This window comes from Diceros bicornis, chromosome 9, assembly GCF_020826845.1.
Source record: "Diceros bicornis minor isolate mBicDic1 chromosome 9, mDicBic1.mat.cur, whole genome shotgun sequence".
Classification (NCBI taxonomy): Eukaryota; Metazoa; Chordata; class Mammalia; order Perissodactyla; family Rhinocerotidae; genus Diceros; species Diceros bicornis.
In genome coordinates, this window is record NC_080748.1 from 87,341,791 (window position 1) to 87,366,326 (window position 24,536).

The 24,536-nt window shown below is 54.8% G+C and overlaps 1 protein-coding gene across 1 annotated transcript in view; it reads left to right on the plus strand.

The window, feature by feature from the left end:
• Positions 1-24,536, plus strand: part of TMEM255B (transmembrane protein 255B) — a 43,566-nt gene that overhangs the window by 13,550 nt on the left and 5,480 nt on the right. Inside the window, exons 4-8 of the mRNA XM_058547719.1 lie at positions 9,252-9,341; positions 16,638-16,718; positions 19,344-19,429; positions 20,648-20,807; positions 23,415-23,558. Coding sequence (XP_058403702.1) covers positions 9,252-9,341; positions 16,638-16,718; positions 19,344-19,429; positions 20,648-20,807; positions 23,415-23,558 — 561 coding nt within the window. The remainder of the gene's footprint in view (positions 1-9,251; positions 9,342-16,637; positions 16,719-19,343; positions 19,430-20,647; positions 20,808-23,414; positions 23,559-24,536) is intronic.

Consider the following 24,536-nt stretch of genomic DNA (forward strand, 5'->3'; position numbering starts at 1 on the left):
CTTGGGAGCTGTGGACCGAATCTGGTCCTTAGAGGCCTATTTCTTTCCCTTCTTTTTTTAAAACAGCTGTATTGAGATATAATCCACATAGCATATAATTCACCCATTTAATGTGTAAAATCCAATGGATTTTAGCACATCCACAGATACGTGCAACCATTACCACAGCAAATTTTAGAATATTTTCATCACCTTGACAAGAAGCTATACCTGTTAGTTATCAGCCCTCCAGCCCCCACCTCCAGCCCCCAGCAACCACTCATCTACTTTCTGTCTATAGATCTCCTATTCGGGACTTTCATATTAATAGAATCATACACCATGTGGTCTTTTGTGTCCGGCTTCTTTCACTTAGCTTAATGCTTTCAAGGTTCGTCCATGTCGTCATGTGTGTCAGTGCTTCATTCCTTTCTATGGCTGAATCACACTCCGTGGTGTGATTGGACCACATTTTGTTTACACATCCTCAGCTGATGGACAATAGAGCTGCTGCCACATTTTGGCTGTTGTGCATGATGCTGCTCTCAACATTTGAGGTCAAGCTTCTGTGGACGTATGTTTTCTTTGCTCTCTCTACATTTAATCGTTTGAGGAACTGCCATAACTGATTTTAAAGTGGCTGCCCCAGTTTACCGTCCCACCAGCAGCGGATGAGGTTCTCTACATCCTCTCTTGTCGTCGTCTGTGTTGTCTATTCTGGCCATCCTCGTGGGTGTGAAGTGGTGTCTCATTGTGCGTTCGATTTGTGTTTCCTCGATGCCTAATGATGTGGAGCTTCTTCTCGTGTGCTTATTGGCCTTTTGTAAATCTTTTTTTGGAGAAATATCTATTCGAATCCTTTGCTCATTTTTAAATGGAGTGACTTGTCTTTTTATTACTGAGTTGTCAGAGTCCTTTATATATTCTAGATACAAGTCCTTATCAGTCACATGATTTACAAATATTTTCTCCCATTCTGTGGGTTATCTTTTCACCCTTTTGATGGTGTCCTTGGGCACAAAAGTTTTCAGTTTTGACAAATTTATCCCTTTTTTTCTTTTGTTGCTTGTGCCTTTGGTGCCCTTTCCAAGAATTCCATGCTAATTCCAAGGTCATGAAGATTTGCCCCTATGTTTTCTAAGAGTTTATCACTTGCATTTAAGCCTTTGGCTCATTCGAGTCAACTTGTGTCTACAGTGTGAGGTGGGGTCCACGTTCAATCTTCCGCATGTGGCGCCTCGGTTGTCCCGGCACCATTTGGTGAAACGACTATCCCTTCCCCACGGAATGGGCTTGACACCATTATTGATGATCCCTTGGGCATGGGTGTGTGTGTTTATTTTTGGACTCTCAATCCTATTGTGTTGATCTATGAGTCCATCTTTGTGCCAGGACACACCGTCTTGAGTACCACTGCTTTGTAGTAAGTTTTGAAATCAGGACACATGCGTCCTCTGACGGTGTTCCTCTTTTTCGGGATTGTTTGGTTCTTCTGTGTCCTTGCAGCTCCGTATGAGTTTTAGAATCAGCTTGTCAATTTCTACAAAGAAGTTAGCTGGGATTTTGATAGAGACGATGGTGAATCTGTAGACCAGTTTGGGGAGCATTGCCATCTTAACAATGTTAAGTGTCTTGACCCATGAACACGGGATGTTTTTCCATTCTTTTAGATTTTCTTTCATTTCTTTCAACAATGTTTTGTTATTTTAAGAGTCTAAGTTTTGCCCTTCTTTTGTTAAATTTATTCTTAAGTATTTTAGGCTATTGTGAATGGAATTGTTTTCTTAACTTCATTTTTGGATGGTTCATTGTAAGTTATAAAAATATAATTGATTTTTCTATGTTGATCTGGTATCTGCAACCCTGTTGAACTCATTCATTACTTCTTTTTTTTTTTTATATAATTTTATTTATTTATTTATTTTTTCCCCCAAAGCCCCAGTAGATAGTTGTATGTCATAGCTGCACATCCTTCCGGTTGCTGTATGTGGGACGTGGCCTCAGCATGGCCGGAGAAGCGGTGCGTCGGTGCGCGCCCGGGATCCGAACCCGGGCCGCCAGCAGTGGAGCGCGTGCACTTAACCGCTAAGCCACGGGGCCGGCCCTCATTCATTACTTCTAATGGTTTTATAGTGGATTCCTTAGGATTTTCGATCCCTAAGACCACGTTGCCTGCAAACAGAGATAGTTTTGCTTCTTCCTTTCCAGTCTGGATGCTGGAGGTCGACTTCTACAGCTTTGGTAAAAGAAATGTGGGCCTTGGAATGGGAGGATAAAAACCCAGAAGTGACAGCAGCCGCCAGAGCAGCGTGAGCCAGGAAGCCTCCCTGTCTGCCGGGTGAGGGGGGCACCGGCTTCCTCAGACCAGAGCCGTCTGAGCGGCGTTGCTTGTGGTGCCTGTGGAATCATTTCTGCCTCTTCAGGGGAAGCAGTCTTCCAGGCTAACTTTCTATGATAAACAAATATTTCGCTATCTAACATTTAACTTAGTATTTATGAAAGCTGAAAACTGTATCCACCACTAGTAGCTGTGTGAACTTGGGGAACCTACTTGACCATTTTGAACCTCAGTATCTTCATTTTCAGGGTTGCTGGGCGCATCTGAGTTGACGCATGTGAGAATATCTAGCACAGCGCTGGCCCACGACAGGTGTTCAGAGAATAGTAGCCATTGTTGCGTTTCATATGAATTTACATTACTGTATTTAAGCACATAGGTTAGTCAGAACAGTCGAGTTGTTTCAAAAGGAGACAACAGCAAGCTGAGGGAATGTCAGCCGAAGAAAGAATCCTTGCATTTCAAATGCATCCAGATACATAAGAATGCTTTCTTCTTTCTTGATAGAAAACTTAAACACATACACAAGTAGACAGAATAGTGTAGTGAGCCCCTCTGTGCCCTCTCCCAGCTTCATCAGCTGCCGACTCACGGCCAGTCTTCGTTTGTCCCCCATCCATTTCTTCCCTTCCTGTGTTATTTTGAAGCAAATCCCAGACATAGTATCATTTCGTCTGTAAATATTTCCCTCTGTTCAATTTAAAGGGTGGAATCTAATCATCAGAAGTGGCGTCACCATAATCTCTGCCTATTATCATAGTAGTCCCCACTGACATCCAAAGAATGCCCCAAATTGAGTCAGCTTCTGATATTTTTCCATCGACGACTGAGTTCTTGTTTCTCCTCACCCAACAGACGCAGGAATCATTGATTTCCTAATACCTCTGTAGTCTAGATGGTCCAGACAGGTCCAGGGAGAAGTGATGTCCAAAACAGACTGTTTACTCTGATCCCCCCGCCATGTGTGTGTGCACACACACACACACACAGAGACAGACACACACACACACAGAGAGACACACAGAGGTAGACACACACACAGACAGACAGACAGGCAGACACAGACACACAGAGACAGACACACGGAGACAGACACCCCACACGGACAGGCAGACACAGACAGACACACAGAGATAGACACACAGACACACACACACACACAGAGATGCACACACAGAGACAGACACACACATAGACACATAGACAGACAGACACGCAGACACAGACATACACACTGGAATCCCCCTGGAACATAGTTTAAAACTGAACAAGAACCAATGGGACTATTAAGAAGTGACTTATAGATTGAAAACACTTTCCGCAGAGGGTTGGGGTATCAGGCCTTTACTGCCTGGTCTAGAGACAACCTGTTTTCTGTTTTCTTACATTACACAGAGCATACTCTCAGGCTCAGAGCAGATCTTTTCAAAACCCTCACTGTGTGCCATCTTGCCCACAATAAAACCCCAAGTCCTCCAAGGCCTGAGGCCCCCGATCTGGGCCAACTGGCCCCCCAACTCTCCCTTCACTGCTCTCGCCTCTCAGTGCCCACCCCCATGTGCCTGCCTTGAGGCCCTTGCCCTGCAGCTGCTGGTGCCTGAGTTGTTCCCTCAGTCACTGAGTCCCTGTCTGACGCCCCAGCCCACAGAGGCCTGCCCTCTGTGACAGCCTCCCCATGGACGCGCTCTCTCCTTGCCCTGTTTTCTTTCTCTCTTTTCCTCTTATCCCCACAATTGTATCTACCTATCTGGTATTTGTTTTTTTAATCTCCTTTCCCCTGTTGGCATGTGGACTCTGAGCCCGGCAGAGATGTGGAGGTGACCTTCCCCTGCTGAATAACAGTTGTCCTTCTCTCAGTGAGGACGCCGCGCAGAGCAATGGACCATATCCACACTCTTGATCTCGAGCTTTCTGTAGCTGCTGGAGCAAGAGCGGTTTCTCTCTGCAGAATCCGTGGGCTCTGGTGGTCCTCACAGACTGCGGAAAGCAGCTTGTTTGTATCTTCATGAGAGGCAGCTGGGTTCCCACTGCGTGCTTTCTTCTGGCCTCATGTTCTTAAACACGCTGACGGGTCAGCGATGCCCGGAAGGAGGGCGGGAGCCGTCACAGGGAACGCAGGAGAACACCCCGGTCTCTGCTGAGAGGTGGCTCTCCCATCGCCGATTCTGGCCAGAACTCTACCTCCAGGCTGAGGAGTTGGAGGAGAGAATGTCAGATGTCCTTCCCAGTGCCACTGCCTGTACGCTGGGGCTCACACACCAGAGAGGTTCTGGGCAATACCGAGCAAGTGGTCGTCCCAGCGCTGGGGGCTATCACACAAGCGGTCTTGCTGGCCTTAAACTGACGACTTTATCAGGCGAGCGGTCTTGCCAGCCCTGAATTTTGCTGTCTCAGGGGTGGTGGGAGGACGGGCAGCCAGGCAGGACCAGCTGACAGTTGACGAGGGCACTCGAATGGAGGGGACTGTATGTGCCAGACCAGATCAGAACGTGTTTATCAGTCTGGACAGGTGCGGGCAGCCTGCAGTGTCAGCGGAGACTTTGGAGACTGTGCTCTCTGTGAAGTTGTGGACAAGGCCGGGTGGAGGTGTGCGTGAGGGTCTCGGCTGTCGGGACTGTGACCAGGTGGGTCAGAGCTGGCCGCCTGGCTGGGACGTGGAGTGTGGCGCTCTCTGAGGAGTCACTGAGTTGGTGCTGGTTGAGCTCCAGGGGCAGCAGGTCCTGACAGCCACCCTGGTCGCCCACTTGTGGTGAGAGAAGTGCAGTGACACTTCTGGAAGTTTCTCAGGCAATTGGCAAGTGCTTGGTGGATGTCCTGGGCCAGGCCCCGAGCTGGAGAGGATGCACACTGCATGGGGCCTGGCAGACACCCACTTCTGATGGGGACCTGGTCACTGGACTGGCCGCAGGCCCCACTGGGCTCTAGGAAAGTCATCACTGGGACAGCTCAGCTCCTTGGGGACACAGAAGTGGCCTTGGGATGGTGGGGGAGAGGGGAAGGCAGGCCTGGAAGAGGGAATGGTGCCATTGAAGGGGCTTCACACCCATGAGCTGAGTGAGCTGTCTGCAGAGAAGGATGTCAGGGCCACATGCACAGGGGGACCTCAATGGGTCCTGCACAGAGCCTGGAGCCAGGCAGGTGCCCAGGAGACAGGTGTTGGAGGAGAGGGTTAAACTCCCATGGCTTCTGTGTCAGAAACTTGGCCTCCCTTCCTGAGGCCACTGGGCTATCTGGGGAGGTCTGGGGGAGCGGGGCTGCATTCTGAACCCCTGAAGTTGTGGCCGTGGCCTCTGTCAGGTGGGCTTTCCCCTGATGAGCCCGGAGATGGGGTTCTAGCGGGGACCAGCCCTTCTCCCCCAACGCTGGCTGACCTCTGCCGACTGCAGACAGTGCCAACGTCACAGCATCACCAGGGTTGGCAGGAGGCCCTGTGCGGAAGGGCATGGGGACTCTAACGTGACTTTGTCCATCTTCATGGCTTTTTTCCTTTGGCCTCTGGCCGGGAGTTCTGCCCAACAGGAGTTGGTGGGCGCCCTTTCAGAACAGCGTGCTCGCCGTGTCCTTCCGTGGGCTGCGCTGGGTTGGGGTGGGCTGTTGGTCACAGAGGCGTCCTCCAGGAGCAATGGGCCGTGTGCCCTTCCCTCCCAGCTGGTGCCCCAGCTGGTGCTAAGACGAGGCGGTGCGGCCTCGAGATTCACGGCCGGTGTGAAGGAAGAGCGTGAACCGCGGATAATGTTTCCTCTTTGAAGGGTGTGAGCCAAGAGGGGACAGAGCCCAGCCAGTTGGGACGGCAGGAAGGTTGGGGAGGAAGCTGCGAGGACTCGGCAGCCAAATTAGACGCAGGCTTTTCATTTTCCTCCGGAAAAGCAGAGGCACCTGGCCTCCCTGCTGGGAACTGGAAAGTCGCCTTCTGACCCTTTTATTTACGTTTTCATGGATTTTTTCATAACAGCAACACAAGTGTAGGAAAGTTCAGTTAGGTATAATTTCTGCAAAAGATTTCTATGCAACTCTTTGCACGATAAACATTTTATTTGTGTGCGGTGACTTCATGCGAAGGAAGCCCCAGGACTCCCCTTCCCCGTGGAGGTGAAGGAAGGTCTGCCTCTGGCCACAGTCCCTGAGCATCATGGACCTTCCGGTGTTAACCCCGGGGGCTCGAGCGCCCACCCTTGTCCCACAGCTCAGGCCCTGCTCCTGCTGCCTGCCAGCCCCCTTGGAGGAGACCCTGTCTATTTCCCAGGGCTGCTCCAGGCCCTCCTTCATCCTCAGGGTGAGGCAAGTCCCCCCTGTCTGTGCCCATCAGAGCTCATGGTTCAGCCTGTGACAGCAGTTACCACCTTGGGGCTTCAGTTCTTCATGGGGGACCCCCCCATCACCCATCTCTGCTTCTCTCCAGCTAACAGAGCAGCTGTTTCTGCCCCGTGGGGCCCAGTCACTATGGGGGTCAGTGGACCCAGAGCAGTCACCCAGAACAGCAGGTTCTAAAATGGCCTCGGTGCCGTAGAAAGTCCAGCTGGAGATGATTCTTCTGTTCCGGTCGAGGCTTGTGCAGGTGTGGTTCCCTGCACGGCTCCCCCAGGGAGCCCCCAAGTCCTCTTTAGTCGATTCATCGTAAACGTCAGAAACGTCGGCCGTGGGGAAGGGCCAAGGTCACCATCGGTTTTGTCGCCTCTGCCCCTGCAGGGCCTGTACCACTCGCAGGTCCTAGCAGGCACTGAGAAGCACTTAGTTAGGGCATGGATAAGTCATAGCTCCACACCTGCCTTTCCACATGGGGAGCTGAGGGCCAGAAGGGTCACTAGTTCAGAGACCCCCAAGAGGACTGGGGTGCCAGCTCTGATTTACAATGTCAGGGGACCCTTTTCATTTGGAAGCAGCACGCGGGGCTGGGCATCTGGAGTGGGGTTTGAGGGAGGGGCCTCATCCAGGCAAGCTCAGAGAGCCAGTCTGCTCCTCTCCTCTTGGAACAGCAGCGGAGGGTGTATGGTCTTGAGTCCCATTCTGTCCCCTGGAGTAGCCATTGGGAGTTTCGTGTCAAAATGTGAAATTCTGGGTGTCAAACTAGCCAAGGTTTCAGACCAATTCCCTGTGCTTTGTTGAGCAAATTAATAATTCAGATTAACCAGGCTGGAGAGGAAGAGGGAGAGCTGTATGGAACACAGCAACCAGAGCACCTGACTACATCATTAATGAGTCACTCGGCCACAGGGGAGGAGCTGCCCCGAGTCACAAGGGAGGACGGTGTCTGACCCTCTTCTCTAAGGCCACAGACGAGACCTGCGCACAAACATTGTGCTCTGGTTAGTAGCTTGACCTTCACAAGGTCGGGTTAGTAATTCCAAAATTACTTTATGCATGTTCCAGGGCCGAGAAAATAAATACATACTTGTGGATCATGAGAGCGGGGTTCTTGCTGCTGGAGAGGAGTTGCAGATAAGGAAAGGTCACTGGTGCGGTTGCGAAGGTGTTAACACCTGGGGAATCTGAAGAAAGGACATCCAGGGGTTCTTTGTACTGTTTTTGCTATTTGTTTTGGTAAGCCTGAAATTATTTCACAGGAAAAGATAAATTTTATTTTATTTTTTTGTGAGGAAGATCAGCCCTGAGCTAACATCTGCCAATCTTCCTCTTTTTGCTGAGGAAGACTGGCCCTGAGCTAACATCCGTGCTGATCTTCCTGCACTTTATGTGGGACGCCACCACAGCATGGCCTGATAAGCGGTGCGTCGGTGCGTGCCTGGGATCCGAACCTGGGCCACCAGCAGCGGAGTGCATGCACTTAACCGCTATGCCACAGGGCCGGCCCCAAAAAAAATTTTTTTAAGAAATTGCCAAAAAAATGTAGGAAGAGGGCTGGCCCCGTGGCGTAGCAGTTAAGTGCTCGCACTCTGCTGCTGGCGGCCCGGGTTCGGATCCCGGGCGCGCACCGACGCACCGCTTCTCCGGCCATGCTGAGGCCGCGTCCCACATACAGCAACTAGAAGGAGGTGCAGCTATGACATACAACTGTCTACTGGGGCTTTGGGGGAAAAAATAAAATAAAATTATTAAAAAAAAATGTAGGAAGAGGTTCTTAACCTCAGAGAAATGCAAGTTGAAATAACAATGAGACTTTTTTGCCCATCGGATTGGCAAAATTTAAAGATTAATAATATGAAGTGTCATTCGGGATATGAGGAGATGGAGGTTAGATTGTTGGAGGGAGAGGGCCACCTGAGGGACAAGGCAGCACATATGTGTCCCATCTAAACGTGTGGCTCTTGTGTGCTCCACTTACCTCTCCTACAGAAATACTCACACACGAGCCGAGATTTTTCATATAGAACACATTTAGGGTCGTTGTCACAGAGTTTGTAATAGGAAGAAATTGCTGGGGCCGGTCCCGTGGTCTAGTGGTTAAGATAGGCATGCTCCGCTTTGGCAGCCAGGGTTCAGTTCTTGGGCACGGACCCATACCACCCATCAGTGGCCATGCTGTGGCGGAGACCCACATACAAAATAGATGAAGATGGGCACAGATGGTAGCTCAGGGCGAATCTTCCTCCGCAAAAAAAAAAAGAAAAAAGAAATTGTAAACTGTTTAAACACCATCACAGGAACTGGTTAAATAACCCTGATTATTCATGAGGCGAGTGCAGAGGGGTGTGCTGAGGGGTGTGCTGAGGGGTGGAGGGACTGAAGGCTCCCCCATCCACAGGACCCTCCTGTCTATTTGTCGCGTGAAATGAAACAGCAAGAATGTGCTGGCTGGGGTGCAATCTGGCCCAGGATCGTCCTGGGCTGTAAATCGCTGGGGATGCAGGCAGGGTGGAGACGAGAATCCTGCGGAAGGAACAGCTAACATGCGGGTGGGACTTTCAACTGGTTTGTGTTTGGAAAAGGGTCCTGTCAGACGCTCAACGCCCACTCCCTCTTGTGTCTCCACTTCCAGCTGGTGGCAGCCATCGTGTTCATCAGCTTCGGCGTGGTGGCGGCCTTCTGCTGCGCCACCGTGGACGGCGTCTTTGCCGCTCGGCACATAGTGAGTCCCATCTTCTTAATTTTGTTTTCAATCGCTTTCCTGGGTTTGAAAAACCTACCTCACAAAAATAAAATTCCGTTTTGCAGAACTCAGCTCAGTGACCTCCACGTTTCTCTCTCCACTTGTGTTTGCAAATACTGTCCTTCATTCCCTCATTTTTCCTCGTTTCCTGCAAAACTGACCCCGACACACACACACACACACACACACACACACACACACGACCCAGCACAACCATATCGGTTAGAATCAGATGCTTCAGCCTCCCAGGTAACTTTCCTCAAGCTCTCTAAACTTAAGACGAGACACATCCCAAGATCCACTGCCTCACATCTTCCCAGGTTTATGGTTCAGTACGTGTCTCTAGCAAGATTACTACAGAATCCTCTAGGTTGGCGCTGTAGCCTGTGAAATCCTTTTCCGTTTATTTGCCTAATGGTGCGGAAGCCTGAGATGGAAGATTCCATCAGTGGTTATTCAAGTGGAGCCGTCAGGTCAGGACACACATGCTCGAGAACCGTGGCTCCCATGCGGCCACGGCACAGAACACTGCTGGTTTAGTTTTTAGCATTATGTGAACAGATTCTGAGCAAAAAAAAGACGAGATCAATGAGGATGGTGCGTATACAAATGTTAAATTATGTTAAAATCAGTTAAAGAGCCAAGTCAAAGGCAAAAGGTAAAATCCATCACCTGTTATGCAGGATATTTTTTCTAACCTTCATTCTACGTTTATAAAAGCTTTGTCATACCGTCAGGAGATGGTTCTTCCTGTTTCAACGTAGACAGATGTACAAACTAGGCAAATCAAAGAGAGTTTGGGTGTCTTGTCGGTTAATCTGAACGCAGCGCGCAGCAGAATTGCATCAGAAGCACCGACGTCTGCCTCGTCAGCAGCTGCCGTGGCCTCTAAAATAAGACAGTTTTGGTCACGTGCAGTGTTGTTTTCTGCATTCGTCCATCAGATGTTACCTCTGACCTTGGAAGTCAGAGGTGGTGAGACAGTCGGGTCCCGAGATGCCCCGTCCCACTAGAGCCATCTGCTCAGCCCCCGTTCCGACGAGGTGGACACGGCAGGACTGATGATTCTGTTTCTGGAGAACCATTAGGAGACCCTTCACGGCCTCAGACAGAAATGATGGGGCTGAGATGCAGACGTACGTCCCCTTCATACCTCCCCCAAGCGCTTCATTATACAGCAATCCAGGGGAGGTGTGGTCAGGGCCTGTGCCGAGGACTGAAGGTTCGTGTCCCCCCAAATTCGTATGTTGAAACCTAGCCCCACGGTAATTGTGTTGAGGGGGCTTTGGGAGGTGGAGCCCCCACGAATGGGATTAGTGTCCCCATAGAAGAGGCCCCAGAGAGCTCCCTCGTCCCTTCCACCGTGTGGACACATCGAGAGGACGCCGTCTGCCAACCAGGACGCGGGTCCTCACCAGGCACCGACTCTGCGGTCGCCTTGTCCTCAAGGCCTGTCGCCCACAGCGTCCGGCTCAGCCTTCCCAGCACAGAGTGCGTCCAAGTGGCAATACTGACTAAGAAGATGAAGAGGTCTGGGGCCAGAGGCAGCCGGCCCAGGGTCGCCTCGGCAGCCTGAGCCCACTCACCACCCTGGTGGCCAGGCGAGTGACCACACCCCCGCCTGATCCGGCGCAGAGGGCTCAGCTGCCGGGGAGTTCAGGTGAAACAGATGAAAAGGTGCTGGTTTTTCAGCCAGAGAGACCTGGGTTCAAACTCAGAGCTGGGCCAGTTGCTTCCAGCGTCTGTATTCATAATGGGATGATTCTTATTTCCTAGAGTGTGATTGAGGATGAAATAAAACCACGTACGCCTTTCAGGGTCTGCGAATCAAAGACAGCCGCCCCTTCCTGGGCAGACCATGTTCTTTGAATTGAAATGAGATGTGGACATTTCGGGAACCGTGGACAGATGCAGGTCAGAGGTTCCACACAACCAGGCTTTTCTCCCCTATAAATACAGAGCACACCAATAGCTGGGTTTTACTGAGAAAGTTTTATATGGTGTTTGAAGATGGGGCATCTTCAACTGAGCCCTGAGGGTTCCTGCCTGGCTGGTGACAGGGGAGAGTATGGGGTTGAGGGCTGGGATGGAGGGCGGTCCACTCCAGGCTCTACAGGTGGCCAGACGCAGACAGGACCAAGGGTGGGACTGGGTGGGGTTGTGGATGCCCAGGTGGAATCCCGCTGCAGCTCTCAGATGACAGGGGCAGTAAGCAGGGACCTTGTGTCATCCAGCTTCCCTGAGGGCCCAGCCATGCCTGCCTCAGAAGGAAGGGGCAGGGGCAGCCACTTTGTTTGCCCTCGGTGTCCTGACCCAGCATCCCGTCCGAGCCCGCGAGGAGAATCCAGCCGGCACCTCCCTGAGGCCCCAACATGTCGTGGGTATGCAGGGTGCTGCCCATGCGAGCCAAAGGCTTAAGATTGCACCGGGTCACACTAACGTGGCTGGCCGCACTGAGTATGTTTATAATTGTGGAGTTTCTTAGGTTTTTTAAACGAGCTGGCACCCACTGTTAACATGAGGTTAATCCGGGCAGAGACTGTGCCTCATAGTACTCTATTCTTGCCACCTTTCTGTAAGTTTGAAATTACTTCCAAATAAAAGGTTTAAAAAATGTTGGTACTGTGGATCTTTACAGACTCCTTTCCAGGAATGGCAAAGGGCCAAGGAATTGCCCAAAGCACGGCATCTTTCTCCCGGTCGGGGGTTTGAAATTAAAGCGGCGGTCACGTCCCTCCAGCCACCTGGGTCCTGGCGCCACTCGGGAGCCTCGGGTTCCATGAGACTCCACCAGCCTCACGCACGGAGGCTGGAGCGGGGTCCTCGTGTCCACGGGCTGGTCTGTCTTTCTTCTTTGATGGATTTCCAGCTTCTTCTGGCTGCACGTGGCCAATGTCCCCAGGACTGGCCTGTCCTTCCAGTGCTCGGCCTGTGTATCCAGTAGGACAGGGACGTGAAGAGCAAGGAGTGAGTTTCCAACAATATGCGGCCTGACTCTCCCGGGAGATGGTTATTGTCGGACAAATGAAGAATCAATTTGCCCAAAGCCCTTTTCTGCAAACAGTAACCAGCTTTCGTTACTTCTCGAAATTATAGTTTTAAAATGCCAACAGCCGGGAGACAAACATGTGGGACATCAAAGAGCGGGGAAAGCGTGTCCCTGCAACAGACGAGACGCGTTGTGTGGAGTGTGAGCGTGGTGGAGAGGCCCCAGCCTGATGACCGACTCCCAGCCCCGCCCCAAATCCCGGTGGCTCCTGTGGCCTGATGACCGATCCCCTCCCCAACCCCCAAGTCCCGGTGGCTCCCGTGGCAGCACACCCTAGATACCCGGACCCATGGATGTTTACCAACATCTACACCATAGCTGGTTCTCAAAGGACTGGGTGCCTCATCAGCTCGTTTTCTGGTTACATTCCAGCCATGGGATCAGTCTGTACCTGGACCACACTCTCGCCCTTCCATTGGTAATGGACTCACTCTTGTTTCTGAGCTGAGTAGCAGGAGGGCTTGGGTCTGGCAGGCAGTTTTGGGAACCCTGGTTTTGGAGGCAGAAACCCGGCCTGCCTTTCTGGACTCTTCTTCCTGGAAGCTTCTTCCTGATGGGGGAACTCACGGCGGCCAGAGGTGGGGTCCCGGCCCTGCCCCCGTGTGCAATGGCTTTCTCAAGCCACCTCCCTCTCAGCTCACGTCTGAGAGACATTTCCTTCAAAACCAGTGGTTTCCAAGTGGAAGAATCTCCTCCTCCCAGTGCTACCGGAGTGAAGACGGGGGGCATGTGTCTCCCTCGGCCCCTGTCTTGTTTCACGGACAAGTAGGATTTATTGAAGCAATTCGTCTTTGCAGGCAACGTATAAAGATCGCTGGAGAGAACTCCAGGACCCCTTGTTCCACATTAACTGGCCGCCTCGTGAAGTGGAATGTCTGCCCCCGGGTACTGGAAGTTCGTCGCTGGCAGGAGATCTGTTGGGAATTAGCCCACTCCTGTTTCTACCCAGTGGGCCTTTGGTCAGATCTTCTGGCCTGGCAGACTCCTGGGGGTCATGGCTCATTACAGAGGAATGGGGAATACTGAGGCTGACGGTCACTCGGCCAGGCCTCCTGTTCCAGCTCAGGGTGGACTCATCTCTGGCATAACAACAATGTGGTCGCCCCAAAGTGTTTAATTCAGTAGCTAATTTGGGACATTTTCAACGACTGGCTGCACAGTGCTGACACCAGGGCCGACACCAAGGGTGTCCTTTTGCCTCCTGGGCAGTTCCTGGCCCCTTCATTCACCTCACAGCTGCTCACTGAGTCCTGCGGGTGCCAGGTGTGCAACGGACCGGGGCAGCTGGCGTCTCTGGAAAGGGCCAGAGAGTCAACATGTTAGGCTTGTGGCCACGTGGCCTGTCACTGCTACTCAGCTCAGCCGTCACAGCCTAAAAACAGCCCCAGATGATACGTGATGAGTCAGTGCAGTTGTGTGCCGATAAAACTTTATTTACAAAATCAGATGGTGAGCTAGGTTTGGCCTGAGGGCCGTGGTTGGCCGACCCCTGCAGGAGACACACAGGTTTTAACGACTTACAGTCTGATGATCAATGTTGTTTAGTGTTAATTTATGTGCAACGGTTAAGAAATAAAAACCGTGTGCAACATTCCTCCTGAGCACCTGCTGCCCACGCTCCTAGGCCAGAATGACACTGACTCTGGGCTCCCTCCAGCCCCAGAGGAAATTTAGGGTTATCCCCAGAGAAACACAATTTCCAGTTTCATCATAAATTTGAAAATTAAGTTTGTGTGATTTATCTGGGCTAAAATGGGTTACAGTTTTATTTAATTCAAAACTAATAAGAATTATTTCATCCTGATTGAATAGTAAAGATCAGACAGAAAATCACACCAAACCACTGGTGCTCCTGTGTTAGAAAAAGGATTAACTAAAAATTCCAAGTTTTACAGCAAGTCTCCATCGCTGATTTAAGGTGACGCTCAGCAGGGAGCTGACGAAGCTCCAGAGCGGCCATGGCTGAACGTTTGTGCTCCCAAATCCATCTGCTGAAGCCCTAAGCCCCGTGAGGTGGTGTTTGGAGGTGGGGCCTCTTCGAGGTGACCAGGGTTAGATGAGATCATGAGGGTAGGGCCCCTGTGGTGGGGTTAGGGTCCTTGTGAAAGAGACAGAGCTCTCTCTGCCCTGTGAAGACACGGGAGAAGGTGGCTGTCTACAAGATAGAAGAAGGTCCTCACCAGATCCCGACCCTGCTGCACCTGATCTCGGATGTCCAGCCTCCAGAACTAGGAGAAATAAACGTCTGTTGTTGAAGCCACCCAGTCGGTGGGGTTTAGGGCAGACTGAGACAGAGCTAATGGTCCCATACGCTCCCCCAGACCCCGGGGGCCAGCCCTCGAGCTGGGCTGGATGTAGACCAGGAGGGCCTGAGGGTGACTTCCGGGGCTGTGAGTCTGGGCCCTTTCAGCCAGCCATCAGTTGGAGTCTGAAAGGGCATTTCCCCTTGATTACTGGGAGGAAGGAGGGCAGCTGTCCACAGGGACGACCTATCAGAACCTGAAGCTTGTCACCGGCATGTTGGCACAGTCACGAGGATTGTGCCAACCTGAACATCGCTGCCCACGTGCCGGCTGGATTCCCTGGGGAACAGACGCTGAGCCGGAGCTGCTGACGCAAAGGCCTTGTCGGGTCAACGCCCGTGAAGGGAAAGGAGGAGAGAATTGGGTGGTGGGCGCCCAGCAGAGGTCCCCACAGGGCAGAACCGGCCCTGACCCACAGCCTTGCCCAGTCAGCACTGGGCCTGAGGAGGGCTGAGGAAGCCTGTATGGCAGCCCCACCCAGCCTTCTCAGTCCCCTGTCTCTCTCCCCAGGCTTTCTCACCATCCTCCATGCTCTACACGTGTTTCCCACAGGAAGACAGACTCCTCGAGGACAGGGACTCAGCTCCGTTCCGCCATCCTGTATCATCAGCTGCTGCCGCCTGGACACACGGATGCATGCCTGTCACCCATCACTGGTGTCACTGGTTGTTTTATTCTCTTTTCTTTTTTTTTTTTCCTTATGAGGAAGATCAGCCCTGAGCTAACATCTGCCAATCCTCCTCTTTTTGCTGAGGACGACTGGCCCTGGGCTAACACCTGTGCCCATGTTCCTCTACTTTATATGGGACGCCGCCACAGCATGGCCTGACAAGCAGTGCGTCCGTGCACGCCCGGGATCTGAACCCGGGCCGCCAGCAATGGAGCGCTCGCACTTAACCGCTACGCCACAGGGTTCTGACCTCTTTTCTTAGGTCAGAAGTAGGAATGCTTTGGGAAATACAACTAACGATGTAGTAAAACTACAGTTATCGGGACCCTAACTCATTTCACAACTTCAGGTTCCTGGCAGTTTATAGCTTCTGTGTGCTCCTTGCTCTTGTCTACCAGAGCAATTATAAGCACTTTGTAATTGTCAGTTTACTGGTCTGTCTCCTTCACTAATCCGCTAAGGACAGGAACTGTGTCTTAACTGGGTACCTGTATAAGGTGGCACTGTGTCTGCTCCATGAACACTGGGGACAGACTGGTGGATGGATAGTTGGATAAGGTCATAGGTGGATGTGTGCTTGCATAGTTGGTGGGTGGATGGACGCATGGAGGGAGGGGGAAGATGGATGGATGGATGGAAGGATGGGTGGATGAATAGAGGGATGGATGGAGGGATAGAGGGATGACTGGATGGATGAGGGATGGATAGATAGATGGAAAGATAGATGGATGGATGGATAAATGGATGAAGGAATGGATGCATAGATGGTTGAATGACTGGATGATTAGATGGATGGGTGGGTGGGTGGGTGGATCTTTAACTGGATGAGTGAATTAGTCTGAAATCCCTTTTGCTCCTTTCCTAGTCGAAAAAAAGTTTGTTTTTTTGTTTTTTTAGGGAAGGAGGCAGGAGCCAAGGGGTCTCCCTATTGAGAGTTGTAGGGTGCACCTCAAAATGTCAGGCAGCCACTTCCCTTCAGCTGCCCTGTGTTGACTGGGGGGAGGAGGAGATGTGTCGGCCCAGCCTGCAGGGACGGGGCGCCTGCTCCCCTGGGGTGTTCTGCTCGCAGGAGCCCAGCTGCTCTGGAATGAGCTGTGGCATTTCCTGCTTTGTGTTCTCCATCTGGCCGGCTCTAGTGGTGTTGGCATCTCTCTTCTAGGCTCAGGGCCGTGGCCGACGGGTCTGAATTGCCTCTGGCCACTCCTGATTTGGGGAGGAAACTGTTCCATTCCACCTGCGTTTCTCTGCTCCAGGAACCGAGGCCCCTCTCCACGGGGAGATGCCAGTTCTACTCCAGCGGGCTGGGATACCTGCACGACATCTACCAGACAGAGGTGAGCAGCGCTGGTCCTCATGTCTGGTTTCACTCTGCTGATCCAGGGATCCCATCATTTCCTGAGTCCCTGGTCAGAGTCTGAGTGTCTGGATTCTAACAGTTCTTCTGTCTGTCTCCACTCTGTGTCGTGTGAGGATTTGTTGCTCACACTTTGTTTCGAGCTCTGACATTTAATGTGTCCTGTTTGTTTGGGAATCACAGCTCTGACTTGCCTTCTCTGACCCACACCAGTCCTGGAACTCACTTGTGCAGCTCAGTGTGGTTTTTCCGATGAGCATTTTTTATTGACTTAACTACTGGCATAAAAAGCTATGACACTACATTTACGTTGGCCAAGGGACTCACCGACAGTTTCTGGGCCACGGACATCTGCAGGGCGATTTCACTTCTATTTCCAGCTGCGTGCAACGCCAAGAATAACGCCGTCCTTGGTGGCACACCGTCTGCTCTCACGGCGTCCCCAGGGGGCGCGTGGTTCTCTTTGACGTGTCCAGCCCGCTCAGCCCAGCCCTGTGTAGATTGTCGGTTTAAGGAAACACGGCCTCTCAAACTGCATACCAATGTCAGAAAGGAGGAGGGCAGAGAGGAGCAGCCTGAGAACACCCTGCGTGGCTTGTTGGGGTTCTCTGTGGACCACGGGGATGGGAAGGGGCATTCTGCATGCTGTGGCATGGGGCGCTGAGTGGCCTCTGCTGCTGGCCTGGAGGCCCCTTGTCGCCCCTCTCCGAGGGAGATGGCACATTTTTTCTCCAAAGGCCGGTCCCGGCACTTGTGGCCTTTCGCCTGGCTTGGGGGAGCCCTGGGACCTGTCGCGTTCAGAGGGGGTCACGGCTCTCCAGGTGCTCCCTGTGTGCTCCCTGCCCTCTGCAGGCCTGTCCTTCCCTTCTGCTCACCCTGATGTGTTCCAGTTCAGGCTGGACTCTTTCCCTCCCTCCTGGGATCACAGAGAAGCAAGCCCCCCTCCGGAACCCCGTTGTCTCCTTCTGAGGTCAGGCCACATGCCTTGGGCTACCCGGCTCCGTCCATCCCTCCACCAGGCGTTCTCACCCCACTGTCCACTGGAGTCAGTCCAGGGGCTGGAGCAAATTCGGACGCCGAGTCCTACCCCAGGGACAGGGTTCAGTGGACACCAAATTTAAAAATCTCCCCAAAGATTCTGGGGCCGAAGCTGCCCACACAGCTCTAAACCAGGGGCCAGCAACTTTCCCCATAAAGGGCCAGTGATAGTTTAAGATTTAGATGGTCTCTGTCACAGCTACTCAACTCTGTCTCTCGGTGCGACGTGTGGACAGACGAGTGTGGCCACGCAGAGCTTCACCTACAGGACAGGCTATGCGCTGGGCTGGGCTCGAGGCTCCTGTTGGCTGACCCTACTCTGACCCACTGTCCCAACTGTTGTCTCCACACCTCCCAGCAGGGGACATCTCCCAGGAGGGGACACCTAGGGTGAGGGGTTAGGGGTTAGGGTTAGAGGTTTGGGGTAGGGGTTAGGGGTTAGGGTTAGAGGTTAGGGGATTAGAGGTTAGGGGTTAGGGGTAGAGGTTAGGGGGTTAGAGGTTGGGGGTTGGGGTTAGGGTTATGGGTTAGGGTTAGATGTTAGGGATTGGGGTTAGGGTTGGAGGTTAGGGTTAAGGTTAGGGGTTAGAGTTAGGGTTAGGGTTAGAGGTTAGGGTTAGGCCTCTTGACCTCCAGCTCCCCATCCCGTGGCTCTGACGTCTCACAAGCTGGGTGCTGGGCTCAGAGTCGTGTGTCACCCTTGCTCCTTCCTTCCCTCCAGTTCTCACATGTCACATCCCCTGGCCCAGCCCCCTCCGAGTCTGAGTCACCAAGCCCCTGACCACCAGGGCCCCAGGGAGGCTCTGAGGACTCTAGGGTCTGATCCTGTTCCTTAACCTGCCCCGGTGCAGTGCCTCACCTCTGAGAGCCACCCCGAGCTTGTGTGGAGAGCCGGGAGAGGCAGCCTGAATCTCTGCCCTTCCCGGGGTGCACCGTCCTCCCTCGGAAGCTCCTTCTGCTCCCCTGGCGTCACTGTACTCCCTCTGAAGTTGGGGTGGTCTCGGCTCTGCTCACCTCCCACATGGGGGTGACACAGCCCATGCCCACACATCGCATAGCACTGGAGTAGGGGGAGAACGTGTGCATTTTTCCCCCAATCTTGCTCCTTTAACATCAAAAGTCCCCCCAAACATTTGTAGCCTGAGGCAAGGCCTCCGTGTGGCTTAGGCAGGGATGGCTTGGTCAGATCAGACTGCCAGGAGCTGTCCTCTGTGTGGTCAGGAAGGGTCCCGCCTGGAGGAGTCCCCATCTGTCGCCACCTGGAGGAATCCCTACCAGTCCTCACCTGGAGGAGTCTCCTTATCGATGCACGGTGCCGGGAACCCTCTCCCTCTCCTTGTCCAGCAAGCACTGGCAGGCGTGGCCGAGCCTGGTCCTCTGATTCCTCCTGAAGGGAGGGCGCTGCAGCCCCCCAACACCCCTGCAGCTGTAATGGGGGAGGGGGAGGTCAGGAGGGCGCGCTGCCTGACTGGCCAGGTGCAGCGGACGGGTGCCGGCTCCCAGGGAGGCAGCTGTGTCCACTCCGGGGTGAGGACGAGCAGGCACCCGACGAGGTCTCTGCTTGCAGGTCACCTGCCACTCCCTGAACAGCAAGTGCCAGCTGAAGGTGAGGAGCAACACCTGCTACTGCTGCGACCTCTACGACTGCCGGGGGTGAGTTGGGGGGTGGCTGTGGCCAAGCCCCTTGCACCTGGACATGCCGGGCAGCCCTCCTCCTGTTCCTCCTTCCTACCCCGGCCTTGGACGCTGCTCCCCCATCATCTCCTCTAGCTCTCAACACTTACGGGAGGAAAGGGTGTCGGCTCCGTTTCACTGATAAGAAAACTGGGGCTCAGTGAGTGGGGGTGTCTGTGAGCCCCACGGTCATCTCCGAGAGCCTGGTCTGGGCTCTGAGCCACACCCATGAGTCTCCGTCTTTCCCCCCTCCGCTGGGACAGGCCGGCTAGTGGGGCCTGGGGTGGGCGTTCCCTCCCAGGGGTCAGGCTCTGGTGACCAGCGTCCCCGAGGGCAGCCTTGTTCAGAACAGTGCTTTCAGAACAGCCCTTCCCTCCCCTCGGAAGCCCGGGGCACTTTTCCCTGATGTTTACTGTGGGAACCTGGCTGGGCTCCTGGAGGTAATCCTCACAGTACCGTCCCTCAGTGACGGGTCCCCTCAGACTTGTCTGCATGGGGACCCCGGCAGCTCAGCGTCATGGGTGAGGGTCTCCTGCCGGCGCTGGTCCGGCAGAGGTTTCCACTCACGTGTCTCTGCTCAGGGGGCTGCGTCCGCCTGTCTGTCTCTCCTGTCTGGGGCCGTGGTGCGTCCTGTGTCCTCCCCTCTTACTCCAGTAGAGCTGCTGATTTCCCAGGCTGCACAGCTGTTCACGTGCTGTTAGGCTGGGGTGGGGGTTCTGAGCTCCTTATGGGAGGAAGTGGAACCTTCCTCATCGTCACAGCTTGAACATCCACATTCAAACCAGCGGGAAGGTTGACGTTTGCTTCTTGGGGACCCCTCCCCTGACTGTTGAGAACCCAGGGGTTTAAGATGCACCCCCTCCCCAGGAAGAGAGATCCATCCTATTTCCAAACCCAAACGGGAGGAGCAGTGTATGGGGGTCACGGGGGTAACGGGGCTGACCCTGTAGGTCCCTGTGGCCCAGGCTGCAGGCCCACGACCGTGATGCCCGAGGTCCAGGGCTCTTTCCAGACCACGGCAGGCCCATGGCAGGAGGGCCAGGACGAACCCCTCTGGGCATCCACGGGCAAAGACCGCAGCTTGTCTGGACGCAATTTGTCTGGGTCCAGCACTGCGTCCTCCCAACCCTGCTCTGTTGGCGGTAAGGTCACCTCCTTGCAAGTGTGGGTGACGCCGTTGTCCATCCCTGTGTGCAGCTCCGAGCACCCTCCCACCTACTACGAGTTCGTGGGCGTGAGCGGCTGTCAGGACGTGCTCCACCTGTACCGGCTGCTCTGGGCCTCGGCGGTGCTGAACGTCCTGGGCCTGTTCCTGGGCATTGTCACAGCAGCTGTCCTGGGGGCCTTCAAGGACATGGTGAGTGGCCCCCAGTGCTGGCCTGCGACAGCACTCGAGTCCGACCAGGGCTCTGGGGCCCGTGTTCGCTGAGGCTGGCCAGCGGGTCTCGTCCTCAGTTGTAAATGGGGAAACCGGGCCTGGAGGCTGGGCCTGGGGGCTGGGTCTCGGGGCTGGGTGCCCAGATCTGGGTGCTCGGGGCTGGGCCTCGGGGCTCACCCAGCAGAATCCCTGCTCCTGTCCTCTCCCTGTGGACCTGGTTGTTCCAAACCAGACATCCCCGTGTGGTGCTGACAGCACCCTCCTGCCACACATCCTCCCTCATCCTTGGAGGCGCTGGGGCGAGGGGGCGCCCCCCAGTCTCACGCGTCACGCACCAACGGGGGGCACAGAACAGCTTGCACGGAGCCACCCACCCCTCACCCAACTGTAACTGAAAGGCCAGAAAAACACGTGCAAACGGATCCCCGCAGGACAAACCCAAGCCAGCGTCCACAGCTAAAACTCTTCCTGGGTGACCTCTTGCCACCCAGCTGCTCTGGAGACTCTGGTCATCGGCCACGTTTAGTAGCTCAGCCTGGAGCCCCTCGAGGTCTGTGACTCACCTCGTGTTTTCTCAAAGGTTTGTTTCCCTGGACAAAACCTGAGGGACCTGGGAGACCACGGTGCCCCCAGTAACCAAACCCTCCCCTGGCCCCCACCCTGGACGGGGCAGCCGGCCTCCAACTCTGGCCTCGGTCCAAGATGTTGTTAGAGGCACGCAGGGCAAGCCTCCTCCCAGGACAGAAGCGGCTGGTTGCTGTGCCTTCAGCAAACTCCCCAATGGGTGCAGCAGCCGTCCCGGGTCAGGATGCCCGGGGTCCAGAGAGGGTCCAGAGGTGCCTTCCGTGCAGTCCCTCATGCGGGGCCTTTCCTGCTGGAGCCAGTTAGGAGTGTGCCCTCTTCCAGGAGGAGAGCAAGTTAGACTGCAGATCGGGTGCACGACGTGTCTGCTCCCAGTCCTGCCGTCCTGCAGGCCTGGGTAAAGGTGGTTGGGACAGCGGTCAGCTGGTGGGCTTTCCCGAAGGGGCTCTTGTGCCCATCAGAGTTTATGACAAGGCTGCTGGCGTGGTCTCTTGGGAAGGTAGCGATGCCCCAGAAGGGCACTGGTCACACCAACCACAGGGCTGTGTCCAAACTCTGCTCTGGACAATTTTCTCCCTCAAACCCAAAGCTCTGGGATGTGTAAGAAGCAAGAAGGCGATTCCTTAAAATTTTACACCTACCAAGCAGGTACTCCTGGAAGTTAACGGATTCCATAATTTAAAAATTACATGAAGGAGCAAAGGCCCTTCATGAGCCACTCAAAGCTGTGTGAGCCCTCTCAGCACACCAGGGCTTTGACGGAGGGCACAAGATGCTGGTCGCGAAGTGGGAGCCCAGCAGGCAGAGTGTGAGGGTCCCCGGCATCTGTGGAGGGTCCCTGGGGTCTGCAGAGGGTGCCCCGCGTCTGCAGAGGGTCCCCGGCGTCTGCAGAGGGTCCCCAGGGTCCGCAGAGGGTCCCTGGCGTCTGCAGAGGGTCCCCGGGGTCTGCAGAGGGTCCCCAGGGTCCACAGAGGGCCCCCCCCCACATGTGCAGAGGGTCCCCAGCATCTTCAGAGGGTCTCCGGGGTCTGCAGAGGGTTCCCGGGATCTGCAGAGGGTCCCCGAGGCGGGGCTGGGTGACGGGGCGGTGCTTACAGACACCGTCTGGGGAGGAAGGGTCTGCGCCGAGCCTTGGGCACACAGAGAGATGCTGGAGGAAAGTCCTGCTGGCCCAGCTAGGGCCCTCGCGGTCACTCACACTGCCGGGCCCAGGGGTAAGGAGGTGGACGAGAGGCCAGGGCAGATGGAGGAAGCCAGGGCCATAGTTGGATGGGGCCCCCAGCCCCGCAGACAGGTGAAGCTGCCATGTGGCCCGTGGGTATTGGGTGGGCAACCAGCCTCTGTCCTCTCAGGGAGGGACACACCTCTGGTCTGGTACCCCCCTGAGCACCCGGCGTGAGGCCTGGCCTCCCCCTCGGCAGGGCTCCCTCCTACAGCCCCGTCCTCTCTGCGGGACAGGTGTGAATCAGGGCCACGTCCTGTTTTCCTTTTGAGATTAGAGCCGACAAAAGCACAGCGTCGAGGAGTTGGGATGCCCTGGTATTATGTGCATTTCTCCAGAAATCCCTGTGACCAGAGGTCTGGCCTGGGCCGTGGCCCCGGAGGAGGCGAAGGGAGGGAGAGCGCGCCCCGACCAGATCTGAGAGCGTCTCTGAGGTCAGCCGCTCTCAGGGCCGCGACGCCCGCGGTGCCCCCGCTCCAGTGGAGGAGGGACCGGCATATTCTTCCTTTTTCAAAAAATGCACCAAAGAGATCTGAGCCTGAGCTGGCATCTTGGCGGGTCCCTGGGCAGACAGACAGAAAGACAAAGAGGAAAAGAGCCTCGCTTTCAGATGCCTTGTTCTGGCCCGAGAGAGGCTGACCCGAGGACTCTTGGCGTCTCTCCCCCTTGGATTCAGGGGGACAGACCCCTCCTTCATGGACACCTGGAGGACAGGCTCCCGGGGGACACTGAGAGGCGCCCACCTCTGGAGGGCCTGCTGACGCTCTCTGTTCTCGTGGCAGGTCCCCCTGCCCCAGGTGGTCACCGGGCCGTCCGCTCCGCCTGAGATCCTCTATGGCCCGGCCCAGCAGATCCTGGCCTACGCCAGCTTCTGCCCGGCGCCCAGCACCCTCCCCGCCTGCTCGTCCTACCCGCTGCCGCTCCAGGTAGGCCCAGCGTCGCCGGCCGAACTGTGTGCTCATGTCGCGGGCAGGGGGCAGCCAGGACAGTGCTAGATGGACGGGATGCATGTGGGGCCTCAGGTGAGGGAAGATGAGGTGGGCCTACGGCTTCCCCTCTGATCTAGGTAAGAGGATGGTGGGGCCAGCGTGGACTGGGGGCACCGTCTGAGGGGAGACAGGGAGGGTGACTCCACACCACCCCCTACGACCTCCTGCACAGACGTTCGATGCCCTGTTTGGCATTTTGGGCGCCCTTTGCTCCGCGTGGCCTTGGCGACCCAGCAACTGGTGTCCTGTGGGCCTCGAGCCTTTTCTCACCCACGACCTGGTCCCACGGAAGGTCGCTTGCGTTTCCTGGCCAGAGCAGCTGGGGACACCCGACTGTGTCCTGGGAGCAGAGTTACGTAGGCGGAGCCGAGTGAATCTGCCGATATCTAACCACACTACCTGCGAGGCTGGCACTTTGTGGAGTCACCCTAACACGATGCTATGGCCTTGGGGCTGTGTGGGAGGAGGGGCATTTGGTGTGGGCGAAACCCTGTCCACAGACTGGCCTTTGCTCTCTCCTTCCATTTCCACTGGGGCTTCGGTCTGTGCCATGGTTGAAGTGGACCCTCATGGTCTGTCACCGTGTGGACTCCAGACCAGGGCCCTCCAGCGTGGCGCTGTCCACATTGGGGCCAGAGGGGGCGTGGGGTCCCCGTGCGCTGTAGGACGTGACAGCGTCTCTGGCCTGCACCCTCCGCTGTGATAAGTGTCTCCAGGTGTTGCCCCATGTCCTCAGGGGGTGAGGGTGGGAACAAGCGTCCAGACAACTCAGCTGGGCTTCTGTTTCGGGGTGGGGCAGCCAGACGGACTCAGCACTCATTCTCTTGCTGTATTAATGACAGCAGAGCCGCCAACACGTTCTAGGAACTATTAAAATACGTGAGTTATCGTGTTTCTGTGCTCAGATGAAGTGGG